At 37.8% G+C, this 27,181-nt stretch overlaps 1 protein-coding gene and 1 non-coding gene across 4 annotated transcripts in view; both read left to right on the top strand.

Annotated features, from left to right (window-relative positions):
* Window positions 1-13,210, top strand: part of LOC116583916 (eukaryotic translation initiation factor 2 subunit 3, X-linked-like) — a 43,617-nt gene extending 30,407 nt beyond the window's left edge. For 2 of the 3 annotated variants that reach the window (XM_032331947.1, XM_032331948.1), the window contains exons 10-12: window positions 1,562-1,731; window positions 2,611-2,783; window positions 12,821-13,210. In XM_032331947.1, coding sequence (XP_032187838.1) covers window positions 1,562-1,731; window positions 2,611-2,783; window positions 12,821-12,884 — 407 coding nt within the window. In that variant the 3' untranslated portion in view covers window positions 12,885-13,210. Of the gene's footprint in view, window positions 1-1,561; window positions 1,732-2,610; window positions 2,784-12,820 lie in introns of those variants that run through there. The other variant, XM_032331949.1, reaches the window with a different exon arrangement.
* A 10,733-nt stretch (window positions 13,211-23,943) lies between these two features.
* Window positions 23,944-24,046, top strand: LOC116583953. The gene has a single exon (XR_004282974.1). It is a non-coding gene; the product is annotated as a U6 spliceosomal RNA (small nuclear RNA).
* The last annotated feature ends 3,135 nt before the right edge of the window (window positions 24,047-27,181 follow it).

Genomic DNA, 27,181 nt, shown 5'->3' with positions numbered 1-27,181 from the left:
GACATTGAGGAGAGTATGTGCTGTGTTGAATGCTGTGAATTATGTAAGCGTGATGATTCACAGTCCTGTACCCCTGGGGCTAATAATACATTATATGTTAATTTAAGAAAAGGGGGGCGGTTGCATAGGTGGCTCAGTGGGTTAAAGCCTCTGCCTTTGGCTCAGGTCATGATCCCAGGGTCCTGAGATCGAGCCCCACATCAGGGCTCTCTATTCAGCAGGGAGCCTGCTTCCCTTCCTCTCTCTCTACCTGGCTCTCTGCCTACTTGTGATCTCTGTCAAATAATAAATGAAATCTTTAAAAAAAAAAAAAAAAATTGTCGGTGTAGGCTTTTAGTTCTCAGCCAGGCAGTTAAACAACTCTGTCTGATCCTTTACTTCCATTTTAAAACTAGTAGACGTAAGAGCTTAAAGCATTATCAGGTCTTTCCTGAGCATGTGCACAGCCTTAAACATATACGTTATTCACTGGATTTGTACATGTATGTCCAGATTTTTAAAGTTCCCATGGACATGTTTTTTTTGTTTGTTGTTTGTTTTGTTTTTTATTGTTTTAAAGCTTTTTGTTAATGTGTTGTTTTCCCCACCTATTATCCTTCAATTCCCTGAGGAAAACACTTTTTACGTTAAACATCCAGTCTTGGAAGTGGAATCTTCCAGGGAGATTCAGACTAATCAAATGATAGCCATTTGGGAATGAGAATTTAAAGGAGCTCCAGCCCTGATCTCTGTATAGCCTTGCTAGTTTTCATGACAAATCCAAGTTGTTAATAGTGCTGTCACGGAGATATTTTGAATAGTGATGGGAGTAGGATAAGTTAAAATGTGACAGTTTTCCGCTCTTACTGAGATACAGATGTTTTTCTTAGTAAATGCTGCTTAGATTATAGCAAGCCTTTGGCTAAATTTCAGAATTTTAAAAATGTTTTGACATTTTTGTCAGTTTTTCATTCTGTGTATGGAAGACAAAGCTTGGGCCTTTACTGCATCATTTTACTGACACTTTTTCTTTGCAGAACTTTATTACATATTGATAATAAAAGTTCACAGTGTATCATTGTGGATTTTTTTTACGAATATGGAAATTCTGAACATGTTCGTGTAACCTTTTATTATACCAATATACAAAAATACAAGAATAATGTAATGACAATCCTATATACCTGCCAACCAGCATTAACAATTACAAATTTTATTTCTGCAAATCAATCATTATCAGCTTTGTAATTTTTCAGTTTTTAGTAAGATAAAATATCTTACTAAATGGTTGTTTTCTGTTAAACAGTTCTCCCTTTATTTATAATTTAAATAAAAATGTTTTTTTATTTTTAAATTTTAATCAAGCCTTATTTCCAACCCTGTTCTTTTTTAGGTAAAGCTAAGAGTTGATTGTAGGGGAATTGTTCAGGATATTAATTTTGTAACTGTGATATGGTATCAATGTAACAAAATTTGGTTAAGTTGTATAGCTACGTGTTGTACTGGTTTGACTAACTTTACCTTTGTAAACATTTTAAGAAATACAAAGTTGAAATATGTGACATATTTTATTTTATCTCAGGAGTGGGAACAAAAATTGACCCCACTTTGTGCCGGGCTGACAGAATGGTTGGACAAGTACTTGGTGCAGTTGGAGCTTTACCAGAGATCTTCACAGAACTAGAAATCTCCTATTTCCTACTTAGACGGCTGCTAGGGGTACGCACTGAAGGAGACAAGAAAGCTGCAAAGGTATTCTTTTTTTTTTAGATTTACGTGTTTATTTGAGAGAGAGAGAGAAGCACACTTCCTGCTGAGTGACTCTTGGTTTTAGCTGAAGTCCTAATACAAAGGTTGTGAGATAGAGTCCTAGTCAGACTCCACACTCAGTGCAGAATCTGCTTGAGAGTCTCTCTCCATCTGCCTATCCCCACTCATGCACATACTCTCTCTCTCTCAAATACATAAAAAAAAAAAAAAAAAAAAACAATAAATCAATCAACAAAACTTGTATTTGTCATTTTGGGGGAAGTTCCTTTAATAAAGGTGTACTGTCTGAATTTTAATGAAATACAAAGACCTTAAAGAACTGATCTGAATTTGAACATGAGGTTGTAAGCACAGACAGCAGCAGTAAGTAATACAGTGGCTAGTAATTCCAATAATTATATGTGTAAATGCTAGAAATAAAACAGCTAAGAGTGATATAATAGGTGTTACCCAATTTTATAGAATCCAAAAGATTTAAATATGTACTTTACATTAATGGAATTAGACCTCCAGACCCACTTAACTATCATATTATTCTTGTCTTGCTGCCCCTTTCAAGAAATTGTGCAAACCCTCTCTGCCACAAGCCTCTTCAGATTTTAAGAGTTTGGTTGATTTTATTATTTTTTAGTAGTTTATTTTAGTGTTAGATCATTTGAATGTTCTTTTAGTGCTAAATAAACCTTTTGCTTTGATACCTGTAGTATATATATACTTCAGATCTTATAAGTGTAATTTGTGCAGAATTTCTTTTTTCCTCTATAGTTATAGTTTTTTGCAGTGGTATTTAATAAATTCTCACTTTGTATTGGAAAACATTTTATTATGTTAACGGGTTTTTTCCTTAATTTATTTTCCTAGGTGCAAAAGCTTTCTAAGAATGAAGTTCTTATGGTAAACATAGGGTCTCTATCAACAGGAGGAAGAGTGAGTGCAGTCAAGGCTGATTTGGGCAAAATAGTTCTCACTAATCCTGTGTGCACAGAAGTGGGAGAAAAGATTGCCCTTAGCCGCAGAGTTGAGAAACACTGGCGGTAAGTTTTTCAATTTTGCCTCTGTCTGTCACTGGTGTCAAGAAAACAGCAGGAGTATGTGGCTGACTCAATCAGAAGGGCATGTGACTCTTGATTGTGTGTTTGAGTCCCACAATGGGTGTAGAGATTACTAAAATAAAGTGAATACACTTAAAAAAAAAATAGCATACTATCTTTCGGTATATTCTTTTTTCTTTTTTAAGATTTTATTTATTTATTTATTTGTCAGAGACACAGCAAGAGACGGAACACAAACAAGGGGAAGGGGAGAGGGAGAGGGAGAGGGAGAAGCAAGCTCCTTGCCAAGCAGGGAGCCTGATGCAGGGCTCAATACTGAGACTCTGGGACTGTGACCTGAGCCAAAGGCAGTTGCTTAATGACTGAGCCACCCAGGTGCCCCTCTTGTGGTACATTCTTCATGGTATATGTACTCATGGTCATGCATACTTTTCCTTTCACCTTAAACTGTTTTTACATTTTAATTGTGGTGTTAGTTAACAGTGTTATATTAATTTCATATGTACAGTATGATGATTCAGCAATACATTACTCATTACCCATCACACTCCTTAATCCCCATCATCTGTTTAACCCATTCCTCTCACCACCACCCTTCTGGTAACCATTAGTGTGTTCTCTGTAGTTAAGGATGTGTTTCTTGCTTTGTCTCTCTTTTTTTTTTAAGATTTGATTTATTTATTTTAGAGAGAGAATGTGAGTAGTGGGAAGGGAGAGGCAGACTCCCTGCTGAGCCGGGATTCCCAACATTTTTATTTATTTATTTATTTGAGAGAGAGGGAAAGAATGAGCAGGGCAGAGGAGCACAGAGGCAGGGGCAGAAGCAGTCTCGATCCCAGGACACCAAGATCATACCTAAGCTGAAGGCAGATGCTTAACCAGCTGAGCCACCCAGGTGCCCCTGTTTTTCCTTTTGCTTATTCATTTTATTTCATAAAATTTGTAAACTCCAAATATGAATGAAGTATTTGTCTTTCTCTGACTGCCTTTTTTCTCTTAGTACTCTCTAGCTCCATCCACATTGTTATAAATGGCAAGATTTCATTCTTTTTATGGCTCAATAATATTCCAATATATGTAAACCACATCTTTATTCATCAATGGATGAACCCTTGGCTGCTTCCATAGTTTGGCTATTGTTGATAATGCTGCTATAAATATTGGGGTTCTTTTATCTCTCAAATTAGTATTTTTATATTCTTTCGATAAATTCCTGGTGGTACAATTGCTGGGTCGTAGGGTAGCTCTGTGCTCTGTTTAACTCTTTGAAGAACTTCCATACTGTCTTCCGGAGTGACTGTACCAACTTGCATTCCCACCAGCAGTGCAGGAGGGTTCCTTTTTCTTCACATCCTCACCAACTTGTTGCTTCATTGCTTTTTATTGAATTCAGTAGTTTTCTTGGCATATTTGTATAATTGGAATTCTTTATTTCCAACCCTGATTGTAAGCCTATATAGTTCAGTTTTTTATTTCAGCTACTGTAACTAGCTTTCCTTTAATCTTAGACACATCTGTATAAAATCTTTCAGAATCAGTTTTGACTGTATTCTTATACATGTTTAACTTAGTTGATCTTTTTTAAACCACTGATTAAGGACACCTGGGTGGCTTCGTTGGTTAAACATCTGCCTTTGGCTCAGATCATGATCCCAGCATCTTGGGATTAAGTACCATGTCCAGCTTCTTGCTCAGCAGGAAGACTGCTTCTCCCTTTCCCTTTGTATCCCCCCACCCTGCTCATTCTCTCTTCTCTCTTAAATAAATAAAAATCTTTAAAATAAATAAAAAGATAAATGACTGTACTAGCTTATATAACCCCTACCTCATATTATTTCAGTGTGTATTTCTTAAGAATAAGAATAGTGTCTGTGTAACCACTTCAGGAATTTTAGCATTGACAAAATACTAAAATCTGAACTCTGTGTTCCTGTTTTGACATTTGTGTCAATATTGTTCTTTATTGCATTTTTCTTTCTTAAGTCCAGAACCACACATTTCACTTCCATTTTGTTTCTATAGTCTTTTTTATTTTTTGTTTTTTTAAAGATTTTATTTATTTATTTGACAGAGAGAGAGAGTGATAGCAGGAACATGAGCAGGGGGAGTGGGAGAAGGAAAGCAGGCTCCCCACTGAGCAGGGAGCCGGATGCAGGGCTCAATCCCAGGACCCTGGGATCATGACCTGAGCTGAAGGCAGATGCTTAAGGACTGAGCCACCCAGATACCCCTATTGACTTTTTTATACAGAACTTTCTTAGCATTTCTTTATCTTAGCATGAATTGACATTTAAACAATAAAAGCCAGTTTCCCTTACTAAAATTGAGGTTATATGTTCAAGACCAGAGTGCTCTAACGGTACCGTTGTATCCTTAAGAATCACATATCAGGAAACTGGGTGGTTCAGTGATCAAGACCCACATTGAGCCCCACATTAGTCTTCCAGCTCACCAGGGAATCTCCTCCTTCTTCTCCCTGTATACACTCTGTCTGTGTCTCGATCTGTCTCAAATAAATAAATAAAATCTTTTTTTTTTTTTTTAAAGATTTTTATTTATTTATTTGACAGAGAGAAATCACAAGTAGATGGAGAGGCAGGCAGAGAGAGAGAGAGAGGGAAGCAGGCTCTCTGCTGAGCAGAGAGCCCGATGCGGGACTCGATCCCAGGACTCTGAGATCTTGACCTGAGCCGAAGACAGCGGCTTAACCCACTGAGCCACCCAGGTGCCCCAATAAATAAAATCTTAATAAAAGGGGGGGGAGGAATCACATTTCAGAAGCACACAGGACATCTGGTTATACCTACAGTGTGAAGTTAATTTTGTTCATGTCATCAAGGTGTCTTTTACAAAGTTTCTCTTTTCATGGTTGCAACTAACAAGCCATATATGGAGAACTTTTGAGACTCTACAAATACCCTATTTCTCATGACTTAACCCCTTCGTTACTCTTTTTTTTTTTTTTTTTTTTTTTAAGTAAAAAGTTATCTCCATGTCCATCCAGCCTGGGACTTTAGCTCACAACGCGAAGATCAAAAGCTTCTTGCTCTGGGCGCCTGGGTGGCTCAGTCAGTTAAGTGTCTGCCTTCAGCTCAGATCATGTTCCCAAGGTCCTAGGGTTGAGTCCCACAATGGGCTCTGCTCAGCGGGAAGTCTCCTGCTCTGTATGCCTGTGTCCCTCCCACCCACACTCATGCTCTCTGTCTCTCTCTTGAATTTATTTTAATAAATAAAATTTTTTTTTAAAAAGTCTCATACTCTACCAACTGAGCCAACCAGGTGCCCCCTTTTAATTATTCTCACCTGGATTAATCTTGTCTCTGGGAATAGCAAAATAATGTTTGTTTTCTGTATCGGTGCCACTTTCCACATGTATTGTTTGGCATCCCCTCTTTCCTGTTTATTTATTTAGGTATATATTACAGCATGGGCTCAAAGGTGTTTATTCAGTGAGTTGTGAGCCGTTACTTCTGTTTGTTTTTATTTTGATGGTCATCACCACATTGACCAATAGGATTCTCTTCAAGTTTATTCCTAGGTTCTTTTGAAGTGACTCCAGAGCATTTTCTTTCTTCCTGGTATAAATCATCTGGCCTCTTCTCTTTCTCTACCAGCACTATTCCTGACAAGACATGCTTGATGTCTTTGTGTTCAGAAACAAATGTCTTGATGTGCCCATTGCTCCCAGGCTTCTAAGTCCATAAGTCTGTGACACCTGCTGGTGGTTCTTTTGCTCCTTCCCAGATTATGTCCTGAGTCTATCCTTTCCATTCTGAATAGCATCATTGTAGCTCATACTGTCATTATTTCACACTTGTATTTTCCCTTTTCAGTGACTTCAGTGCCTTATCAAGTATAGTCTCTCCAAAAGAGTTCATCATACTATCCTCAAAATATTCCAATGGTTCTTCACATTTCGTTAATATGCAAGGCCTTTATACAGGCTGGCTTCAGTCTGATGTTTTCTCTGCTTCTTCCATGTAAACCCTTACAATTATACTTATTTTCAGTGTCCTTCTCATTATTTGAGACTCAACTTTGACTCTCTGTACCTTTCTGTCTTCCTTATTGATTCTTCCCTGATGCCCACTGTCCTATGATGATTTCATTGATCATTTATCATCTAGAAAATTTATCTAACTTACTGTTAATCTTTAAAAAGTTAGGTTTTAGGGGTACCTGGGTGGTGTAGTCAGTTAGACATCTAACCTGAGACCCAAGGTCTCAGGGTCATGAGAGCGAGCCCCACATCAGATTCTGTGTACTATTCTCTCTTCCTCTTCATCTTTCCCTACCCCCCCAGCCCTCACTCACATGTGCACTCTCAAAAAAAAAAAAAAAAAGTCAAGTCTTACTACCTTTTAAGTAACTGATTCTGTTTTGTAGTGATTTAAGCTCATTTGATTTTAACATCTCTGTTATAAACATTATTTCCACACTATATAAATAAGTATAAATAATACAAAATTTTCAGAGATCTTTAGCATGGAACACATCACTTAGTAGAATGGAACGTTTCCAGAAATGCATCTCATCCGTGACTGAACACTTGTATTGGTTTCACTTTTTGTTTTGGTTTTTAAAGATTTTTAAGTAGTCTCTATACCTGATATGGGGCTTGAACCCATAACCCTGTGGGGCTTGAACTCATCCAGAGTGGCATGCTCTGGGGCTCCTGGGTGGCTCAGTTGTTAAGTGTCTGCCTTGGGCTCTGGTCATGATCCCGGGGTCGTGGAATGGAACCCCACATCGGGTTCCCTGCTCAGTAGGAAGACTGCTTCTCCCTCTCCTTCTGCCCCTGCTTGTGTTCCCTCTCACTATGCTTGCTCTCAAATAAATAAAATCTTTAAAGAAAAAAAAAAAAAAGAGTGGTGTGCTCCACTGACTGACCCAAACAGGCATCCGTGCTTTCAATTTTTGGCTGTTCTGCTTTGATGAACTTAGGAACATGGTATATGGTATATAAATATCTGTATGTATTAGTGTCCCTACACTCAATTTTTTTGGGACGTATATGCCCTGAAGTAGATTGCTGGATCATAGGATAATTCTGCTTTTAATTTACGAGGAGCCGTAGGTACACCACTTATCATAAAGCTTTCCAAAAGTTTGGGTACTTTTGTGTTCTCATTTTCACTTCTTTTAAGATACTTTGTTTTCTTTCTTTTTTTTTTTTTTAAATGAAGATTTTTTTTTTATTTCTCTTGGTCTGCTGTGCCCCATTTGTAGTTAAAATATTTATTGTTTAATTTCCACATATTTGTAGATTTTTAAATTTTCCTTATATTATTAATTACTAGTTTAATTCCATTGCTGCAAAAAATGGCATTGGAAATTGATTATTTCAGCCTTTGTAAATGTACTAAGACTCGTGGCCTAATATATGGTCTACTGCAAAGTGTCCCATAAGAATTGGCAAAAGGGATGTACAGGTATTGTTGCTTCTGTGTTCTATGTATTTACCTGTGAGGTCCAGTGGGTTATAGTGTTCAAGTCCTCTGCTTCCTTATTGGTTTTCCTTTCTCCTTGTGTTATCCATATAGAAAGTGGATTATTGAAGTCTCCTCTTATTGTATGCCTATTTTTTCTTTCAATTCTGTCAACATTTCCTTCATATATATAAAAGCTCCAGTATTGGGTGCATATATGTTTTAATTGTTACATCTTCCTGGTAAACTGACTGTGTTGTCATATGTATTTCTTTGTCTCTTAAAACAGTTTCTGCATTAAAGTCTATTTTATCGGGGCGCCTGGGTGGCTCAGTGGGTTAAGCCACTGCCTTCGGCTCAGGTCATGATCTCAGGGTCCTGGGATCGAGCCCCGCATCGGGCTTTCTGCTCAGCGGGGAGCCTCCTTCCTCCTCTCTCTCTGCCTACTTGTGATCTCTCCCTGTCAAATAAATAAATAAAATCTTCAAAAAAAAAAAAGTCTATTTTATCTGATAGTAGGATGATCATTGTTCCTTTCTTTTGGTTTGTTTGCATGAAATGCCATTTGGCATCCTATCACTTAAACACCTTATGTATGTCATTAGATTTAAAGCACATATCCTCTAGATATGTGGTTTGATACTGTTTTTTAACCATTTGGCTAATCTGTGCCTTTTTTTTTTAATATTTATTTATTTATTTTAGAGAGAGAGAGAAAGAGACAGAATAGGAGAATGGCAGAGGGAAAGGGAAAGAATCAACCAGTGTCCATGCTGAGCAAGCTTGACCAGGTGCTCGATCTTACAACTGAGATCATAACCTGAGCCACAACCAAAAATTGGCTGCTCAGCGAACTCAGCCACCCAGACATGCCCTATCTGTGCCTTTTTATTGAGAAATTTAGTCTGTATGCTTTTAAAGTAGTTACTCACATAGGAAGTCATAATACTGCCATTTTATTACTGTTACCCCTCATTTGCTGTTTCACTTTTTTTTACATACCCGCTGTCAACCACAGTTCAGAATCAGATGCTCCTGCTTCTTAACAATCATCCGAAGGTTAATATGAATGTATTGCTACATCATAATGCCTGTGCCATTCAACCTCACTTCATCTCATTTATTCATTTTTATCTCATATCTTAAAAGTTGAGATATTTTGAAAGACATGACATCCATATAACTTTTATTATAGTACATTGCTATAACTATTCTTTTCTAGTAGTACTTAATCTTCTAACGTGCCTCATTTATCAGTTAAAATATCATAAATGTGTATAGATGTATAGCGATCTATACAATCTAGTTTCAGGCATGCACTAGGGAATTTGGGATGTATCTCCCACTGATCAGGGAATTACTATATTTGTTTTCCATGTAGTTTTTTTTTTGCTTCTCATTGCTTCCTTACTACCTTCCTTTGTGTTTACTTGTTTTTTTCTTTTTTAAGATTTTATTTATTTATTTGACAGAGAGATAGAGATCACAAGTAGACAGAGAGGCAGGCAGAGAGGGAGGGAAGCAGGCTCCCGCCGAGCGGAGAGCCTGACACGGGGCTTGATCACAGGACCCTGAGATCATGACCTCAGCCTAGAGGCCCAATCCACTGAGCCACCCAGGCACCCCTAGTTGATTTTTTATAGTGACACATTTTTATTTCCTTATATTTTCTTTTGTTTATATTCTGTAGTGTGTTTTGAGATTATTAAAAAGTGTTTATTGCTCTTCCTTTTGTTATGGTATTACATATAATACCTTAAAGTTTTACATTTTTACATGTTGTACACCTAATGTACATTTATTACTACTTTTTTCATGTTTTTGTCATTTAAATTCTGTGCACCAAAATTATATAATAATAATAAATAGCCCTAAGGATAATTCACTCAGTTTCTCTTTCTCTTCCGAATGTTTATTTTCTTCATTTTGAAAAACATTTTATTTATTTATTTGATAGAGAAAGAAAACACAGCAGGGCGAGGAGCTGAAAGAGGAGAAACAGACTCTCCACTGAGCAAGGAGCCTGATGTGGAGCTTGATCACAGGGCTCTGGGGTCATGACCCGAGTCGAAGACAGATACTTAATGACTAAGCCACCCAAGTGACCCAAAAGAGTTTATTTTAAAAAGTAAACAGGGACACCTGAGTGTTTCAGTCGTTAAGTGTCTGCCTTCTGCTCGGGTCATTATCCTAAGTTTCTGGGATTTAGCCCCACATCAGGCTCCCTGCTCAGTGTGGAGTCTGCTTTCCCCTCTTCCTGCTGCTGGTGCGCGCTCTCTCTCTCTCTCTCAAATAAATAATATTGAAAAATAAAACTAAGAAATGAAAACAAAACAAATTTTGGAGCTGAAAAATAGAAAAATATTCAAAAAACTCATGAGTAAAAAAAGTAGACCACAACAGAGTCCTTTTCCTTATTTCTTTGTATCTTTGTTTGTTTTGTGGTCTTTATTAAACATTTTAAAATTTTATCTTTATATTAGGGATTTGAAAAAAAACCCACATCTCTCAGTCTTTGCAGACTGAGTTGTAGGAAAAGATCTTCAGTAGTCAACCCATTATGAAGGCTTATGGCATTCTGAGGCCATTTCTGAGTAGGCATCTTTTCTAGAGCTACGTGTGTTCTTTCACCCAGTTCTCCAATATGCACAGCCACTTGAAATGTCTTAACTTTTCTTAATGCCATCCATTTTCTTTTTGAGGGTGTTTCACTGTATTCCTCTGTTCATAGTCTCTTCCTGCTAGGCATTTTGAAGTCCCCTTGAAGTCTTCAGTCATTCTCTCCCAAACCTTGGCTTTCCAACCTGATACGCAACTGTGGCCATAGTTCTCTTAGCACTCTGAGACAGGACACAAAGTAGTCTGTTGAGTATCCACAGCAGGTCAGAATTTTGAAAACAAGTTCTGCTCCACCTCTTCAATCCTGGGAGAAACTGTTTTGTTACCTTCTTGGGTGTACTATACTGGGTAAGATAATTGGCACCACATTTTCTTCATTTTGAGTGTAGCTGTTGGGCATTTGCTTGGTTGCTGCACATCCACAACACTATGTTATTTACTCAGTGTTTCTGTGGATAAACAAGGACCACCTCAACTCCTCCATATTGGTAAGTTTCCTCTTCCCTGTGTATTATTTACAATTGTAGTTTTTATTTATATTTAGATGGGTTTTGTTCTAGAAGCTAGTTCAGTTCAGTTCAGCATGAGATCTTGATCTCGGGGTCATGAGGTTGATCATAGAGATTATTTTTAAAAAATACTTAAAAAAAAAAAGCACAGAGTGTTAAGTATCTGACGCTTGATTTCAGCTCAGGTCATTATCGTAGAGCTGTGAGATTGAGCCCCAGGTTGGGTTCCACATTCAACAGTCTCCTTAAGATTCACCCTCTCTCTCTACCTCTCCATTTTGCTCTTTCTGACTCTTTCTCTCTAAAGTAAATAAATAAATCTTTTTTTAAACTAATCTGGGAGTGCCTGGCTAGCTCAGTCAGTTAAGCATCTGCCTCCAGCTCAGATCATGATCCTACGGTCCTGGGATCAAGTCCCGCATTGGGCTCCCTGATCAGCTGGAAGTCTGCTTCTCCCTTTGCTTGCTCCTCCCCCTGCGTGTTCACTCTCTCTCTTTAGGGTCGCCTGCATAGCTCAGCTATTAAGCATCTACCTTCTGCTCCCTTGACCGAGCCCCGAATCAAGCTCCTTGCTCAACAGGAAGCCAGCTTCTCTCTCTCCCACTCACCCTGCTTGTGTTCCCTCTTTTGCTGTTTGATGTCCCTCTCAAATAAATAAAATCTTTAAAAAAATTAAAAAGTAGGGGTGCCTGGGTGAACAGGGAGTCTCCTTTTCCCTTTCCCACTCCCCCACTTGTATTCCCTCTCTTGCTGTCTCTCTCTCTCTCTCAAATAATCTTTTAAAAAATTTTAAAAAGTAATCTGTTTACAGACTATATTTTCTACTTTCTTATTTTATTTCCCTTCATTTATTTCCCTTATGCCCACTATAATGTTTTGAGGTATTGTGAGAGAGGTATTTTCCCAGGGGCGCCTAGGTGGCTCAGTGGGTTAAAGCCTCTGCCTTCAGCTCAGGTCATGATCCCAGGGTCCTGGGATCGAGCCCCGCATCGGGCTCTCTGCTCAGCGGGGAGCCTGCTTCCCTTCCTCTCTCTGCCTGCCTCTCTGCCTACTTGTGATGTATCTGTCAAATAAATGAATAAAAAAAAAGAGGTATTTTCCTAAGAGAAAAGGACTGGTGATTTTTTTTTTTTTAATTAGTTCTGTGTGTTTTATCTAGTGGCATGCTTCTTTTCAGGGAAATGAAGTGCTTTTATTTACTGATTTAATGAGGACAAATATTTTTTTTAGAGAAAGGTATGCATGTTTATGGTAACAACTTCTTCCCTTTTCTTTGGTCATTCATGTTAGCCAAATCTATTATCTCCTTAATCTCAGGAGATAATACAGATTTTTCTTTATAGAGGAACATGTTATGGAAACAGGTTTGAATTTAGAAGATAGTAAAAATCAGTTATGTCAAGATTTTATGATGATGCTGATAAAATAGATTAAAAATTCATGATTTCTTTTCTTTTTGCAGTTTAATTGGTTGGGGTCAAATAAGAAGAGGAGTAACCATCAAGCCAACAGTTGAAGATGACTGAAGAATATCATTTAAATAGCACATTTAGATGAAATTACAATTTCTCTTAACCTGGGTTGTAATTTCAAAAAGCAATACCGGGAATATATTTCATAGTTCTTAGTTTAGTAGAAGCTGTAACGTTATTCTTATCTTCTTGTGATGAAGATTTAACTTCTAAATAACAAAGTCTACAATAGTTGCCAAAATTGGCATAATTTTGGATTTAATCCAACATTTTAGCAGAAGCTGATTATTGCTAAACATTATCAAATTTATATATCACTTCATGTTTGAAATAAAAAAGCAGTTAAAACCAGCCTTTTCTAAGGTATGGGTACCACTCAACCTGTCTAAAATGAAGTTTTTCTTCTTACTTTTTATGATACATCTTTGCGTATTCTCTAGGATTGGAGGGATTTTACACCAGTAAAAACCCAAAGACACAAAGTCTTCTTAAAAAATCAGCTCACTTTCTACCCCATTTTTTATGCAGCCTTGTCTTTAAAATTTAGTATGAAATTGGTAGGCTTAAATTAAATTGTCTTTTAGAGTATGAGTGCTCATTTACGTGGACAAACCTTTTCTTCCTCTTATTCTGTTCCTAGATAGGAACATAGAAAGCTAAAAGCAGTTATCCTTAGCCCTTTTACTTCTTCTTTTTTTTTTTTTTTTAAATGATTTTATTTATTTATTTAAGAGAGAGAGAGAGAGAGAGATTGGATGAGAAGGGGAAGAGGTCAGAGGGAGAAGCAGACTCCCTGCTGAGCAGGGAGCCTAAGGCGGGACTCAATCCCAGGACTCCAGGATCATGACCTAACCTGAAGGCAGTCACTGAACCAACTGGGCCACCCAGGCACCCCAGCCCTTTTATTTCTATACTGATTTCTCTTTGGTTTTTCCTGAAACCAAATACTGTTTTACTCAAAACAGTATTTTCTTTCTGGAAAATACGGTTTTACCAAATAATTCTAGATAAAGAACATAGTTTTCTAAACTCTTCATTTGATATAATTTAAACACAATCTAATAATAGTAATTTTTCTGCTATTAAATAGCAAGTATTTTTGCCACTTTTCTTAAAATACTTGAAGTTATTAACAATTGCCAAAATTGCCAAAATACCATTTTAATCCATATTGAGAAAAACCAGAGCTTACAGAATATGCTGATATTTTAAGCAATTTGCCAAAGGGAGTAAATTATATTTTACCTGTTTTTTAGGTTCCATATTTTGAATAATTATAAATCTAAATCCACTCATTAACTAGCTAGTATATAACAGTGTTTAAAAACTGGTACTCTGAGGCGCCTGGGTGGCTCAGTGGGTTAAGCAGCTGCCTTCGGCTCGCGTCATGATCTCAGGGTCCTGGGATCGAGTTCCGCATTGGGCTCTCTGCTCGGCAGGGAGCCTGCTTCCTCCTCTCTCTCTCTGCCTGCCTCTCTGCCTACTTTGTGATCTCTCTCTGTCAAATACATAAATAAAATCTTTAAAAAAAAAATGGTACCCTATGATAGTACAGAAATTCAAATCTTTTGCACTATTTGTTTTACTATAAAAAAAACAAAAAGCACTAAACATTAACATTAGGCTGTTGGGGATTTATTTATAAATGTATTTGTATTTAAAGATTCATCTATTTTAGCTTGAGAGAGAGAAGCAGGCTCCCCACTGAATCCAGAGTTCAACTAGGGACTCGATCCCACAACCCTGAAATCAACAGTATCCCTATAAAGATTCTCTTTTTTTAAAAAATTTGTGTGTGTGTGTGTGTGTGTGTGTGTGTTACAAAATTCATTGTTTATGCACTACACCCAGTTTGCCATGCAATACGTGCCCTCCTTAATACCCACCACCAGGCTTACTCAACCCCCCACTCCCCTTACCTCCAAAACCCTCAGTTTGTTTCTCAGAGTCCACAATCTCATGGTTTGTCTCCCCCTCCCTATAAAGATGCTTGATACGAAATTCAAAGTACTCCATTGCCTTTGTGAAGCTACTGGAATCATAATGCGAAATTGTTTGAATGCATTTTCTGGGTGTGACAAAACAATGTTTTTGTTCTTAAATACATTTGTGGGGTGCCTGGGTGACATAGTCCATTAAACATCTGACTTTTGTTTCAGTTCAGTTCAGGATCTCAGGGTGGGGACTGAGGACCACGTCAGGCTCTGTGCTGAGCACAGAGTCTGCTAGGGATTCTCTTCCTCTTGGTTCTGTCTCTTCCCCTGCTGTGCATTCATACTTTGTCTTTTTTTTTTTTTTTTAATCTCAAAGTAAATTAAATCTTTCCAAAAAAAAAGAAAAAGATACAAGGGTTTCTCGACTTTAGAAGCAGTAGTGCAGTGTGTAAAAACAAAACAAAACAAAACACATTTTACTCAAACTTGTGCTTGATAAAACTTACCAACTTATTAAGTACTAGGGTGACTGACCGGCACAGTCCATAGCACATGCGACTCCACCCTTGGATCATCAGTTCAAGCCCCACATGAGGCATGGAGACTACGTAAAAAAAAAAAAAATTTATTAAGTACTTACTGTGTATTTCACACTAAGTTATACATAGTAGTTTGTTACAAAATCGCACCTAGCTAGGTCCAAGTGTACTTATGCCCATTTTAAACCAAAACAACTGAGGGTCAAAGAAATTTGCTCAAGTCTCTAAATAACAAAATTGGAACTCTATCCTAGGTAATTTGATTGCCAAGTTTATAACCTTAATCTTAAAGTTACACGGCCTCTATTGGACAGTTTATTTTGCATTTGTTAGGTGCAGTGCTTTATATTTTCCAATGAGATAAATCTTCATAAGTGTGCTATTCAAAAGTGTTTCATTCTAACATATTTTCTTACTTTGTTACTTGTTCTCTTACTATTTTTAGTACTTGTTCTCTTTGTGTTAAGATCTCCCTTTATGATAGAGACCTCATGATTTCCTCTGCGGTTGCACAAGTCTTTGCTTTGCATATGTTTAGATTAGGTACAAGTAAGTTGGACAAACTGTCTTTTACCCTAATGAAATAAATGTCTTACACTATTTTTTTGGCTAGTAAAACTTACCTGCTGTTAGTGTATCTATACCAGCAAAAATCTGTGTCTACCAATAGTATGTCTTAAATTTCAGCCTTTAGTTTCACCCGTAATTTTAGCCAATATTGAACCATTTGGGAGTTAATTTTTTTTTTAATTTCTGTTGGAAGATCCGAAATATTTAGGGCCACCTGGGTGGCTAAATCAGTTAATAGCCTGCCTTCAGCTCAGGTCGTAGTCCCAAGTCTCATGTCAGCCTCCCTCTTTATTGAGCCTTTCTTCCCTCTCCACCTCTGCCCTTCTCCACTGCTTATTTGTCTCTTTCTCTCCCTCCCCTTTCTTAAAATAAGTAAAAAAAAATTTTTTAAGATTTTATTTACTTATTTGACAGAGAGAGATCACAAATGGGGTAAGGGTAGAGGGAGAAGCAGACTCACCACTGAGTAGAGAGCCTGATGCAGGACTCCATTCCAAGACCCTGAGATCATGACCTGAGCCAAAAACAGACCTCAACCAACTGAGCCACCCAGATGCCTAGGTAAATTTTTTTTTTTTTAAAGAAGTATTTACGTTTGCGTTCCTGTAAGATATTATGAACTGGTTTCTTAAGCCAAACTAGGATATATAGTCTATACTGTGTCATTGGTCCTTTACCAACAAAGAAGTTAGAGACAGGCTGTAGATCATAAGGTTTGTATTTGACATAAGAATTGCCCTATAATAAGGCCATTGCAAGAACATATTCAGCTTTTCTTATAATCTTTCTGGAAATTTAGTGTGGTTGAACATTGAACATCGAGGTTTGAATTATGTGGGTCCACTTAACATGGATTTTTTACAATAAGTACTATAAAACTTATTTTCCTCACAATATTTTTCTTTAGCTGACTTTATTCTAAAAAATACAATATATAACACATGCACAAGGTATGTATTAACTGACCGTTATCGCTAAGGCTTCTGGTCAGCAGTAGACTGTTAGGGAAGTTTTGGACGAGTCAGAAATTACTTGTGGATTTGGCTGCACAGGTATCAGCACCCCTAAACCCTGCATTGTTCAAAGGTCAACTTTAATTCTTCTAAATTTAATTTTGTATAAAATATTTCTTTTCACATAATTGGTTTTTTTGTAAGTAGGCTTTATACCCAATGTGGAGCCCAATGTGAGGCTTGAACTTGCGATCCTGAGACTTAAGACCTGAACTCTATTAAGACCCAAGCTGAGATCAAGAGTCAGATGCTGAGCCAACAGAGTCATCCAGGTGCCCCTGTATAAAATATATCTGTGTGAAAAACTCAAGCAACTGAAGTATGAGGAGTAAAAGGTCCACTGCTCATCCTATGATCATTTATAGCCATGGAAGGATCTAAATCTTTAAAAAAGATGGTTTAGAGGGAGGTAATGGTTTCAAAGGATAAACAGATGGTTATAACTAGCTTTTCTTGTCCATTCTTCCTTAGTACTTCCTCACTGAAAAAAATTTGAATAACAGATACAGTTCTTCAGATATGGCCTGTTTCTAATGTGTACAAACCAAATTTTAGTTCTCATATAGGTGACAAAAGTGACTAGAAAGGCCCAAAAGAAAGGAGAAGTTAATAAAGAACTATAAGAAATTTTAAGAAATAAACGGGAAAAAGTAACAAATGAGATACTACTACTGGTTGTGGTAGCGATGGTGATAATTATTGGGATTCTAAGTATGCAAGATAAAGTTTCACTAAGGGAACCTCTCTATTATGCTATTTAAATGTTATGAACGTAGAATGCTATAGGTTTTATTTCTTAAGATTAGAAATAGCAAAATTGGAAAGATAGTCTCATTGATGCAACACTCAGGAATGGCAGGGGTTTTTTTTAAAGATTTTATTTGTTGGAGAGAGAGACAGAGTGATAACAGAGCATGAGCAGGGGGAGAGGAGGAGGGAGAGGGAGAAACAGACTCCCTGGTGAGCCGGGAGCCCAACATGGGGCTTGATCCCAGGACCCTGAGATCATGATCTGAGCCAAGACAGACACATAACTGAGCTACCTAGGTGCCCCTTCTTTTTTTTTTTTTAATGTCAAATATCTCATTGTATGGATATACATTATCCATGTATATGGATATACATTACATTTATCCATTTGCCAGTTGATGGACATTTATATTGCTTCCACGTTGGACTGTTAGGAATAAAACTGTAAACATTCATGTACTGATTTTTAAGTAGACATATGTTTCCATTTTTCTTGGGTATATACCTAGGAGTGGAACTGCTTGGTCATAGTACAACTATATTTAATCATTTAAGAAACTGCCATATTCTTTTTCCAAAGTTGCCACACCATTTGACATTTCTGCCAGCGGTGTTTAGGAATTTTTTTTTAAGATTTTATATATTTGACAGACAGACACAAGTAGGCAGAGAGGCAGGCAGAGAGAGAGGAGGAAGCAGGCTCCCTGCTGAGCAGAGAGCTTGATGTGGGGCTCAATCCCAGGACCCTGGGATCATGACCTGAGCTGAAGGCAGAGGCTTTAACCCACTGAGCCACCCAGGTGCCCCAATTTTGAGCACCTTTGATGTGCTTCTTGGGGATTTGTATTGTTTGGGAAAATGTCTGCTTAGATCATGTGCTTATTTTTTTAATTGATTAATTTGTTGAGTTCTACAGGTTCTTTTTATATTCTGCCTACATTATCAGATATTATATACATATGTTCTCTTTTATGAGTTGAGTTTCAATAGGTTGATAGTGTCTTTTGAAGCACAAAAGTTCTTTTTCTACTTGTAAAGGTCTCTTTGGCTTTTGTAGTTTCATTATAATGTATGTGGTAAGAATCTCTGCATTTGGGGCGCCTGGGTGGCTCAGTTGGTTAAGTAATTGCTTTCGGCTTAGGTCATGATCCTGGAGTCCTGGGATCCAGTCCCACATCAGGCTCCCTGTACAACGGGGAGTCTGCTTCTCCCTCTGACCTCTCCCTTCTCATGCTCTCTCTCTCTCAAATAAATAAAATCTTTAAAAAAAAAAAAAAGAATCTCTGCATTTATTGATTCAGTCTTCTTTTTTTTTTTTTTTTGGATGTGTTGATTCATGCCATTAGTCAAATTTGGGAGCTATTTCAGCCATACCCCCCCCTTTTTTTTTTTTTTTTAAGAATTTTCTTTATTTGGGGCACCTGGTTGGCTCAGTGGGTTTAGCCTCTGCCTTCGGCTTCGGTCATGATCCCCGGATCGGCTGCTCTCTGCTCAGCGGGGAGCCTGCCTCCTCCCCACCCCCGCCTGTCTCTCTGCCTACTTGTGATCTCTGTCAAATAAATAAATTTTTTAAAAAGAATTTTATTTATTTAAAAGAATTTAAAATTCTTTTAAAAAAATTTATTTATTTGAGAGAGGGAGAGTGAGAACATAAGCAGAGGGAACATCAGGCAGAGAGATAAGGAGAAGCAGGCTTTCTACTGAGCAGGGAGCCCAATGCAGGGCTTAGCCCCAGGACCCCGGGATCATGACCTGAGCTGAAGACAGATGCTTAATGACTGAGCCTCTCAGGCACCCCTCTTTCCTTCTATTACATGTAGTTTATGTGGTTGACGTGGGTTTTGGTTTGGTTTGGTTTAAGATTTTATTTATATATTTGACAGAGAGAGGTCAGAGAGAGAGGGGAATCAGGCTCCCTGCTGAGCAGAAAGCCTGATTTGGGGCTCGATCCTAGGACCCTGAGATCATGACCTGAGCTGAAAGCAGAGGCTTAACCCACTGAGCCACCCAGATGTTCCTATCTGGTTGATGTTTTTCACAGGTTTCTTAGGTATGGGTTTATTAATTTTTTTTCTTCTGAGACTGGAGAATTTCACTTGATTCATCCTACAATTTGGTTACTCTTCTGTTGAATTCTCTAATTTTTCACTTCAGTTAATATGCTTTTTTCTTCTCTTAGATTATTTTTTAGAACAGTTTTTACACTTACAGCAAAATTGAAAAGAAGGTATGGGGATTTTCCATATTCCTCTTATGTACACACATGCATACCCTTTTCTATTATCAAAATCTCTGCACTGGAATGATATTTTTGTTATAATTGATGAATCCACCTTGACACATCATTATCAACCAACGTCTATGTTTTAGACCAGAATTCACCCTTGGTTGTGCATTCTATGAGTTTTACAAAATATAATGAACTGTGTCCATCATTAGTAGTATCAGAGAGAGTAGTTTCACTGCCCTAAAAATCATCTGCGATCCAGCTTTTCTTCCTGAAACCCCTGACAACCCCTGATTTTTTCACTGTCTCCATAGATTTACCTTTCCCAGAATGTCATATAGTTAAAATCTTGTAGTATATAGTCTTTACGAATTGGCTTCATTCATTTAGTAATATGCCCTTAAAAATCCTCCATGTCTTTCCTTTTTTTTTTTTTTTTTCCTTTATACGCAGCATGGGGCTTGAACTCAATACCCTAACATCAAGAGTCATATGCTCTACGTGCCTGCTTCCATGGCTTTTCATGACTTGATTGTGTATTTCACTTTAGCACTGAATGATATTCCATTGTCTGGATGGACCACAGTTTATTCATCCTTTCACTTACTGGAAACATTTTGTTTGCTTTCAAGTTTCGGCAGTTATAATAAAGTTGCTGTGCACATTCACATGCAGGTTTTAACGTAAATAAGTTTCAGGTTATTTGCGGTAGTACTAAGGAACACAGTTGAAGGGATTGTTTGGTAAGAGTATATGTTAGTTTTTTTTTTTTTTTAAAGATTTTTATTTGTTTATTTGACAGAGAGAGATCACAAGTAGGCAGAGAGGCAGGCAGAGAGAGAGAGAGAGAGGAGGAAGCAGGCTCCCTGCAGAGCAGAGAGCCTGATGCGGGACTCGATCCCAGGACCTTGAGATCATGACCTGAGCCGAAGGCAGCGGCTTAACCCACTGAGCCACCCAGGCGCCCCAAGAGTATATGTTACTTTTATAAGAACCTGCCAAGCTGTCTAGCAAAGTGGCTGCACTATTATTTTGTATTCTCATCAGCAGTGAATGAAACCTCTGTTGCTCACCAAAATTTAGTGTTGGCAGTCTTCTGGACCTCGATAGATTAACAGACAAACTGATAGAGGGATTTTTTTTTTTTTTTTTTTTTTTAAATAGGGTTGGGTCCAGTGTGGGGCCCGGGGCTTGAACTCACAACCATGAGCTGAAATCAAAAGTCAGACACTTGGGCGCCTGGGTGGCTCAGTGGGTTAAGCCACTGCCTTCGGCTCAGGTCATGATCTCAGGGTCCTGGGATCGAGTCCCGCATCGGGCTCTCTGCTCAGCAGGGAGCCTGCTTCCTCCCCTCTCTCTCTCGGCCTGCCTCTCTGCCTACTTGTGATCTCTCTCTGTCAAATAAATAAATAAAATCTTTAAAAAAAAAAAAAAAAGTCAGACACTTAACCAACTGAGCCACCCAGGCACTCCATCTCCTATATTTTTTATTTGCATTTCTCCAATGATCTATGTGATGTGGATTATCTTCTCACATCTAATTTACCTATGCTATATCTTTTTGGTAAGAAGTCTACTTAGGTCTTTCACCTGTTTTTTAATCAATTTTTAAATTATTATTAAGGCTTTTTTTTTTAAGATTGTATTTATTTCTTTTAGAGAGAGAGAAGGAGCACAAGTAGGGAGTGGGGATGGAGGGAGAGAGAGAGTCTTAAGTAGGCTTCATGCCAAGCACGAAGCCCTATGTGGGGCTTGATCTCATAACCTGAGCCGAGTAGAAATGAAGAGTCAGATAATCAACCAACCGATCCATCCAGGGGCCCCTTACTTGTAAATTTTAAATGTTTCTTTGTGTATTTTGGATAATAGTCTTTTTTCATATATGTCTTTTAGAAATATTTTCTTTCATCCATGGCTTGTCTTTAGTTCTTTTGATATGGTCTTTAAAATCTGGCCTATCAATTCTTTCATAAGTCATGGCATATATGAAAGACATCACCAGACCTAGGATCTTCTAGTTTTTCTCTTATCTTAAACAAGTTAATAGATTTTCATTTTATATTTTGGTTTGTGACCCATATTTTAGTTAATTTCTGTGCTAAGTAAAAGGCCTGTATCTATTTTTTGTTGTTTTTGTATGTGGATTCAGCATTGTTGCAACACCATTTGTTGAATGTTACCTTTCCTCCATTGTGTTATTTGCTTCCTTGTCAAAAGATGAATTGACCAAATGAATGAGTCTATTTCTGGACTCTATTCTGTTTCATTGATCTGTTTGTCTATTCTTTAACAGATATCACACAGTTATGATTCTTGTAGTATTATGATAAGTCCTGAAGCTTGATAATGTCAGTTTTTGATGGTCTTGTTATAAACTCTTCATCTCTAAAATATTTGTTTATTCTTATTTGTTCTTTTTATAATGTTTTCTACATAGGAAGGGTCCATGCTCCCTGCATTTCTTAAGTCCTTTGTTCATGGTTTTCTATAATTATTTCAACACTTATAACACATTGGATTAAAAGTCTTCATCTAGTAATTCCAATATTCTGTTCTACTAATTTGTTTTTTGTACTTTATTGTTTCTTAGCATGCCTTGTATTTTCTTTGTTGAAAACTGGATATTTTGAACATTGTAATGTGGTAATCTGAAAATCAGTTTTTTCCTTCTCCCTAGTTTGTTATTTTTTTGTTATTATACTTTATACAGTGACTTTTTAATACTATTTTAACTGTTTTGTGTAGTTCCTGAATGTTTATTTTTTGCCTTTTAGTGATTTAACTGCAAGTTCCTTAAACACCTGGAATCTAATGAATGAATGAAATGGACAATAAAATGAACAAAAAGAAAATATTCTCCCAGGTTTGTAGTTTGGCTCTGTTTTGGACTACCTTTTCAACAGTCAGCAACCTATATAAACTAAATCTTAGCCTTCCTCCTTATTTGTGCTTAATCTGAAGATTAAAACAGAAATGGAAGCCTGCGGACTTCCAGTTCCTTTATGAACATGCTCATGGATTATTTTTTAAGATTTTATTTATTTATTTGACAGAGAGGGAGATGGCTGAGAGGGAAAACAAGCAGTGGGGGTGGGAGGAAGAGGCTTCCTTGGAGCAGAGAGCCCAATGGGAGGCTAGATCCCAGGACCCTTGGATCATGACCCAAACTGAAGGCAGACGCCTAATGACTAAGCCACCCAAGCACCTCTGGATTTCTTTTTGTATTAAGGAGCTTTCCAAAGCCCTATTCCTGAAATTAAACTCTTTCCCAGGTTTTCTTTCTAGGGTTTCACTATATCTATTAATTGTCCTAACTATAATCTTTTGTGTTTGGAAGGGAATCAGATCTTCACTTTACTTTCAATGTTTTGGGGACAAAAAGATGTATGCATCTTTGTGTTTATTTCAGCACTATATGTGATAGCCAAATTATGGAAAGAGCCCAAATGTCTTATCAACAATGATTGATAAATAAGTCATATGCATACAAAACAGAAAATTACTCAGCTATACACTGAAATCTTGCCATTTGCAATAATGTGCATGGAGCTAGACAGCATTATGATAAGCAAAATAGGTTAGAAATACAAATGCCATATGATTTCACTCATATGTGGAATTTAAGAAACAAAGAAACATGGGGAATAAAAGAAGCAAACCAAGAAACAGACCTTTTTTTTTTTTTTAACTTGACAGAGAGACAACACAAGCAAGCAGGGAGAGGAAGAAGACTACCGCTTAGTGGGGAGCCTGATTTGAGACTGGGTCCGAGGACCCTGAGATCATGACGACTTGGGCTGAAGGCAGACGCTTAACCTATTGAGCCACCCAGGCACCCCAAAGAAACAGACTCTTAACTCTGGAGAACACACTGATGGTTATCAGAAGGCAGGATGGTGGGGGGATGGATAAAACAGCTGATGGGGATGAAAGAGTGCACTTGCGATGAGTAGTGAGTATTGTGTGGAAGTTTTGAATCACTGTATAGTACACCAAAAACTAATATTGCAGTGCATGTTAAATACGATAATTAAAATTTTAAATTAGCATTCAAAGGACAAAAAATGGAAAATATAGGAAGTTTACCTTGGTAGCGCATACCCCGAAGTTGTAATGATACAGAGAAACATCATAGCCTCTGTACAAGGATTACACACAAAGTTGCAAAGCATTCCGTATTTTAAAGGAAGAAAGGGAAAGGGAAAAATAGGCAGTGTCTCTTGGACATCAGTCTGAAGAATATTTTTGAGTCTGTCTCTTAAGCCAAGGGTAACTAAACCAAAAATAAACAATTGGATCCACCTCAAAATAAAAAGCCTTTACACAGGAAAGACAACTTACTGAATGGGAGAAGTTATTTGTAAATAATAGCTCCAAAAAAGATTAGTAAGTAAAAAGCATAAATAACTCCTATAATTCAACACTAATAAAAACAAATAATCCAATTAAAGAATGGGCAGAATAGACACTATCTCCAAAGAAGAACACATCCATATTGCCAACAGACACTTAAAAAGAATCTAAACATCACTCATCAGGAAAATAGAAGTCAAAACCTCAATAAGATACCAGTTTACACCTATCAGAATGACTAAAATTAACAGGATCAAGTGCTGCTGAGGATGTGGAGAAAGGGGAACCCTCCTATGCTGTTGGTGGGAAAGCAAACTGGGACAGCCACTTTGGAAAACAGTATGGAACTTCCTCAAAAAGTTAAAAACAGAACTACCATATGACCCAGCAATTGCACTGCTGAGTATTTACCAAAATAAAATAGTAACAATAATTCAAAATATATATGCACCCTATCTTTATTATTTATAATAGCAAAGTTATCAAAGTAACTGAGTGTTGATGGATAAAGAAGCTGTGATTTTTATATATTGAATATATATAAATATATACATGATATTACTCATATAAAAAAGATCTTGAGGCGACTCAGTGGGTTAAAGCGTCTGCCTTCAGCTTGGCTCAAGATCTTGGGGTCCTTGGATCAAGCCCCGCATTGGCCTCTCTGCTCCGCAGGGAGCCTGCTTCCTCTCTCTCTGACTGTCTCTCTACCTACCTGTGATCTCTGTCTGTCAAATAAATAAATTAAATCTTTTAAAAAAAAAAAAGATCTTGCTATTTTTGACAAAATGGCTTGACCTAAAGGGCATCATGTTGACTGAAATAAGTCAGAAAAAAATACCACTGGATTTGATTTGTATGTGGAACCTAAAAAATAAATGAACAAGGAAAAAACATTAATAACTCATAAATACAGAAAATAAACTAGTTGTTTCTAGAGGGAAAAAAAGTAGTTGGATGGGCATAAAAGGTCACGATGATTAAGATGGACAAACTTCTAGTTATAAATCAGTCATGGGAATGAAAAGGACAGCATGAGGATATATTCATAATATTGTGATAACTTTGGTAACAGATGGTAACTACACTTAATGTGATATTTTGTAATGTATATAATTGTTAAATCACTGTGTTATAGTCTTGAATTTAATATTGCATGTCAACTCTAAATTTTTAAAAAATTGTTTTAGGGGCGCCTAGGTGGCTCAGTCATTAAGCATCTGCCTTCAGCTCAGGTCATGATCCTAGGGAACTGGGATCGAACCCCAAGCCCCAAAGCATCTGGCTCCCTGCTCAGCTGGAAGCCTGCTTCTCCCTCTCCCCCTCCCCCTGCTTGTGTTCCCTCCTTGCTGTGTCTCTCTCTGTCAAATGAATAAGTAAATATCTTTTTTTCTTAATAAAAATCTTTTTTTTTTAATTTGTTTGTTTGTTTGTTTATTTATTTGACAGAGATCACAAGTAGGCAGAGAGGCAGGGAGAGAGAGAGGAGGAAGCAGGCTCCCCGCTGAGCAGAGAGCCCGACCTTAGGATGCCGAGATCAAGAGTTGTCCGCCCCATTGACTGAGCAGCCAGCCTCCCTTGGATGTCTTCTTTGGAGGAATGTCAGTTTATATCTCTGCCCAAGACTTTTTTTCCCCCTCCTCCATTCTACCCCCCCCCCCGCTTTTTTCTTTAGATTATTCATTTTGGGATGTTGAGGGCGTTTTTTTGTTTGTTTGTTTTTTAAGATTTTATTTATTTATTTGACAGAGAGAGATCAGAAGTAGGCAGAGAGGCAGGCAGAGAGATGGGGAGGCAGGCTCCCTGCCGAGCAGAGAGCCTGATGCGGGGCTTGATCCCAGGACCCTGGGATCATGACCTGAGCCGAAGGCAGAGGCTTTAACCCACTGAGCCATCCAGGCACCCCTAAAAATCTTTTTTAAAACATTGTTTTAAGGAATGTGCACATCAAAGATTAGCCAAGGAGGCCACCATGGAAAATAAAATGGCTACTACTATACTTCTGTCCTCACCTCAGGCCCTGCAAGAAGCATGCGATCAAGATCAACAAGGGCATACCTAAAGCTTGGAAAAAGCTCAGCTACCCCAAACATTCCCAGGGCCCAAGTTTGGAGTGGCTGAAGAAACTGGGAGCCCCTCCATTGACAGAAAATAGCCCCCTCTCACCTCCACTGCATCCCCGCTACCGTGTGACCCTCAATAAAAATGTGAAAAACCAATACCCTCCCAAAAAAAAGAAAAAAGAAATTGGCCAAAGAGTAATTAATTCAGAACTGTCTTATTTGACTAGAAGAGTGAATAAGCATGAATATGGTCAGAAAATCACCCCGTACCAAATCCAGCAATTTCACCTCTTTGTACTCTAAGTGAAAGTCTTGTAAATGTGGACAAAGATGCATTTGCAAGTATGTGCTAATATTTTTTGGGGTGAAAATATTTTCTTATATCACTTGGGCTTGTTAGTTTTGATTATTGGCTCTAGGAATTGGGCCCAAGAATCTCATTTTTATTAACATGGTTTCTCCTCTGAGAAGAACAGAGAAAGAGGGAGAAGCAGGCTCCCGGCTGAACAAGAAGCCCAATGTGGGATTTGATCCCAGGCCCCAGAGATCATGACCTGAGCCGGAAGGCAGATGCTTTAACCTACTGAGCTACTCAGGTGTCTCCAGTAATCAATTTTAAAATAAGGTAAGTATGGCAGATCCTTTAAATGCAACATGTAAGATACCTAATGACCCAGAAGTTTCAGTGATATTAGGTGTACTCGAACTCTTAATGTAACTACTTTCATTAATTATATGTGTATATATTTTTATTTTTTTTTTAAGATTTTATTTATTTATTTGACAGACAGAGGTTACAAGTAGGCAGAGAGGCAGTCAGAGAGAGGAGGAGCAGGCTCCCTGCTGAGCAGAGAGCCCGATGTGGGGCTCGATCCAGGACTCTGGGATCATGACCTGAGCCG

This window comes from Mustela erminea, chromosome Y (assembly GCF_009829155.1).
Source record: "Mustela erminea isolate mMusErm1 chromosome Y, mMusErm1.Pri, whole genome shotgun sequence".
Taxonomy (NCBI): domain Eukaryota; kingdom Metazoa; phylum Chordata; class Mammalia; order Carnivora; family Mustelidae; genus Mustela; species Mustela erminea.
This window is presented reverse-complemented; position numbering and strand designations above follow the sequence as displayed.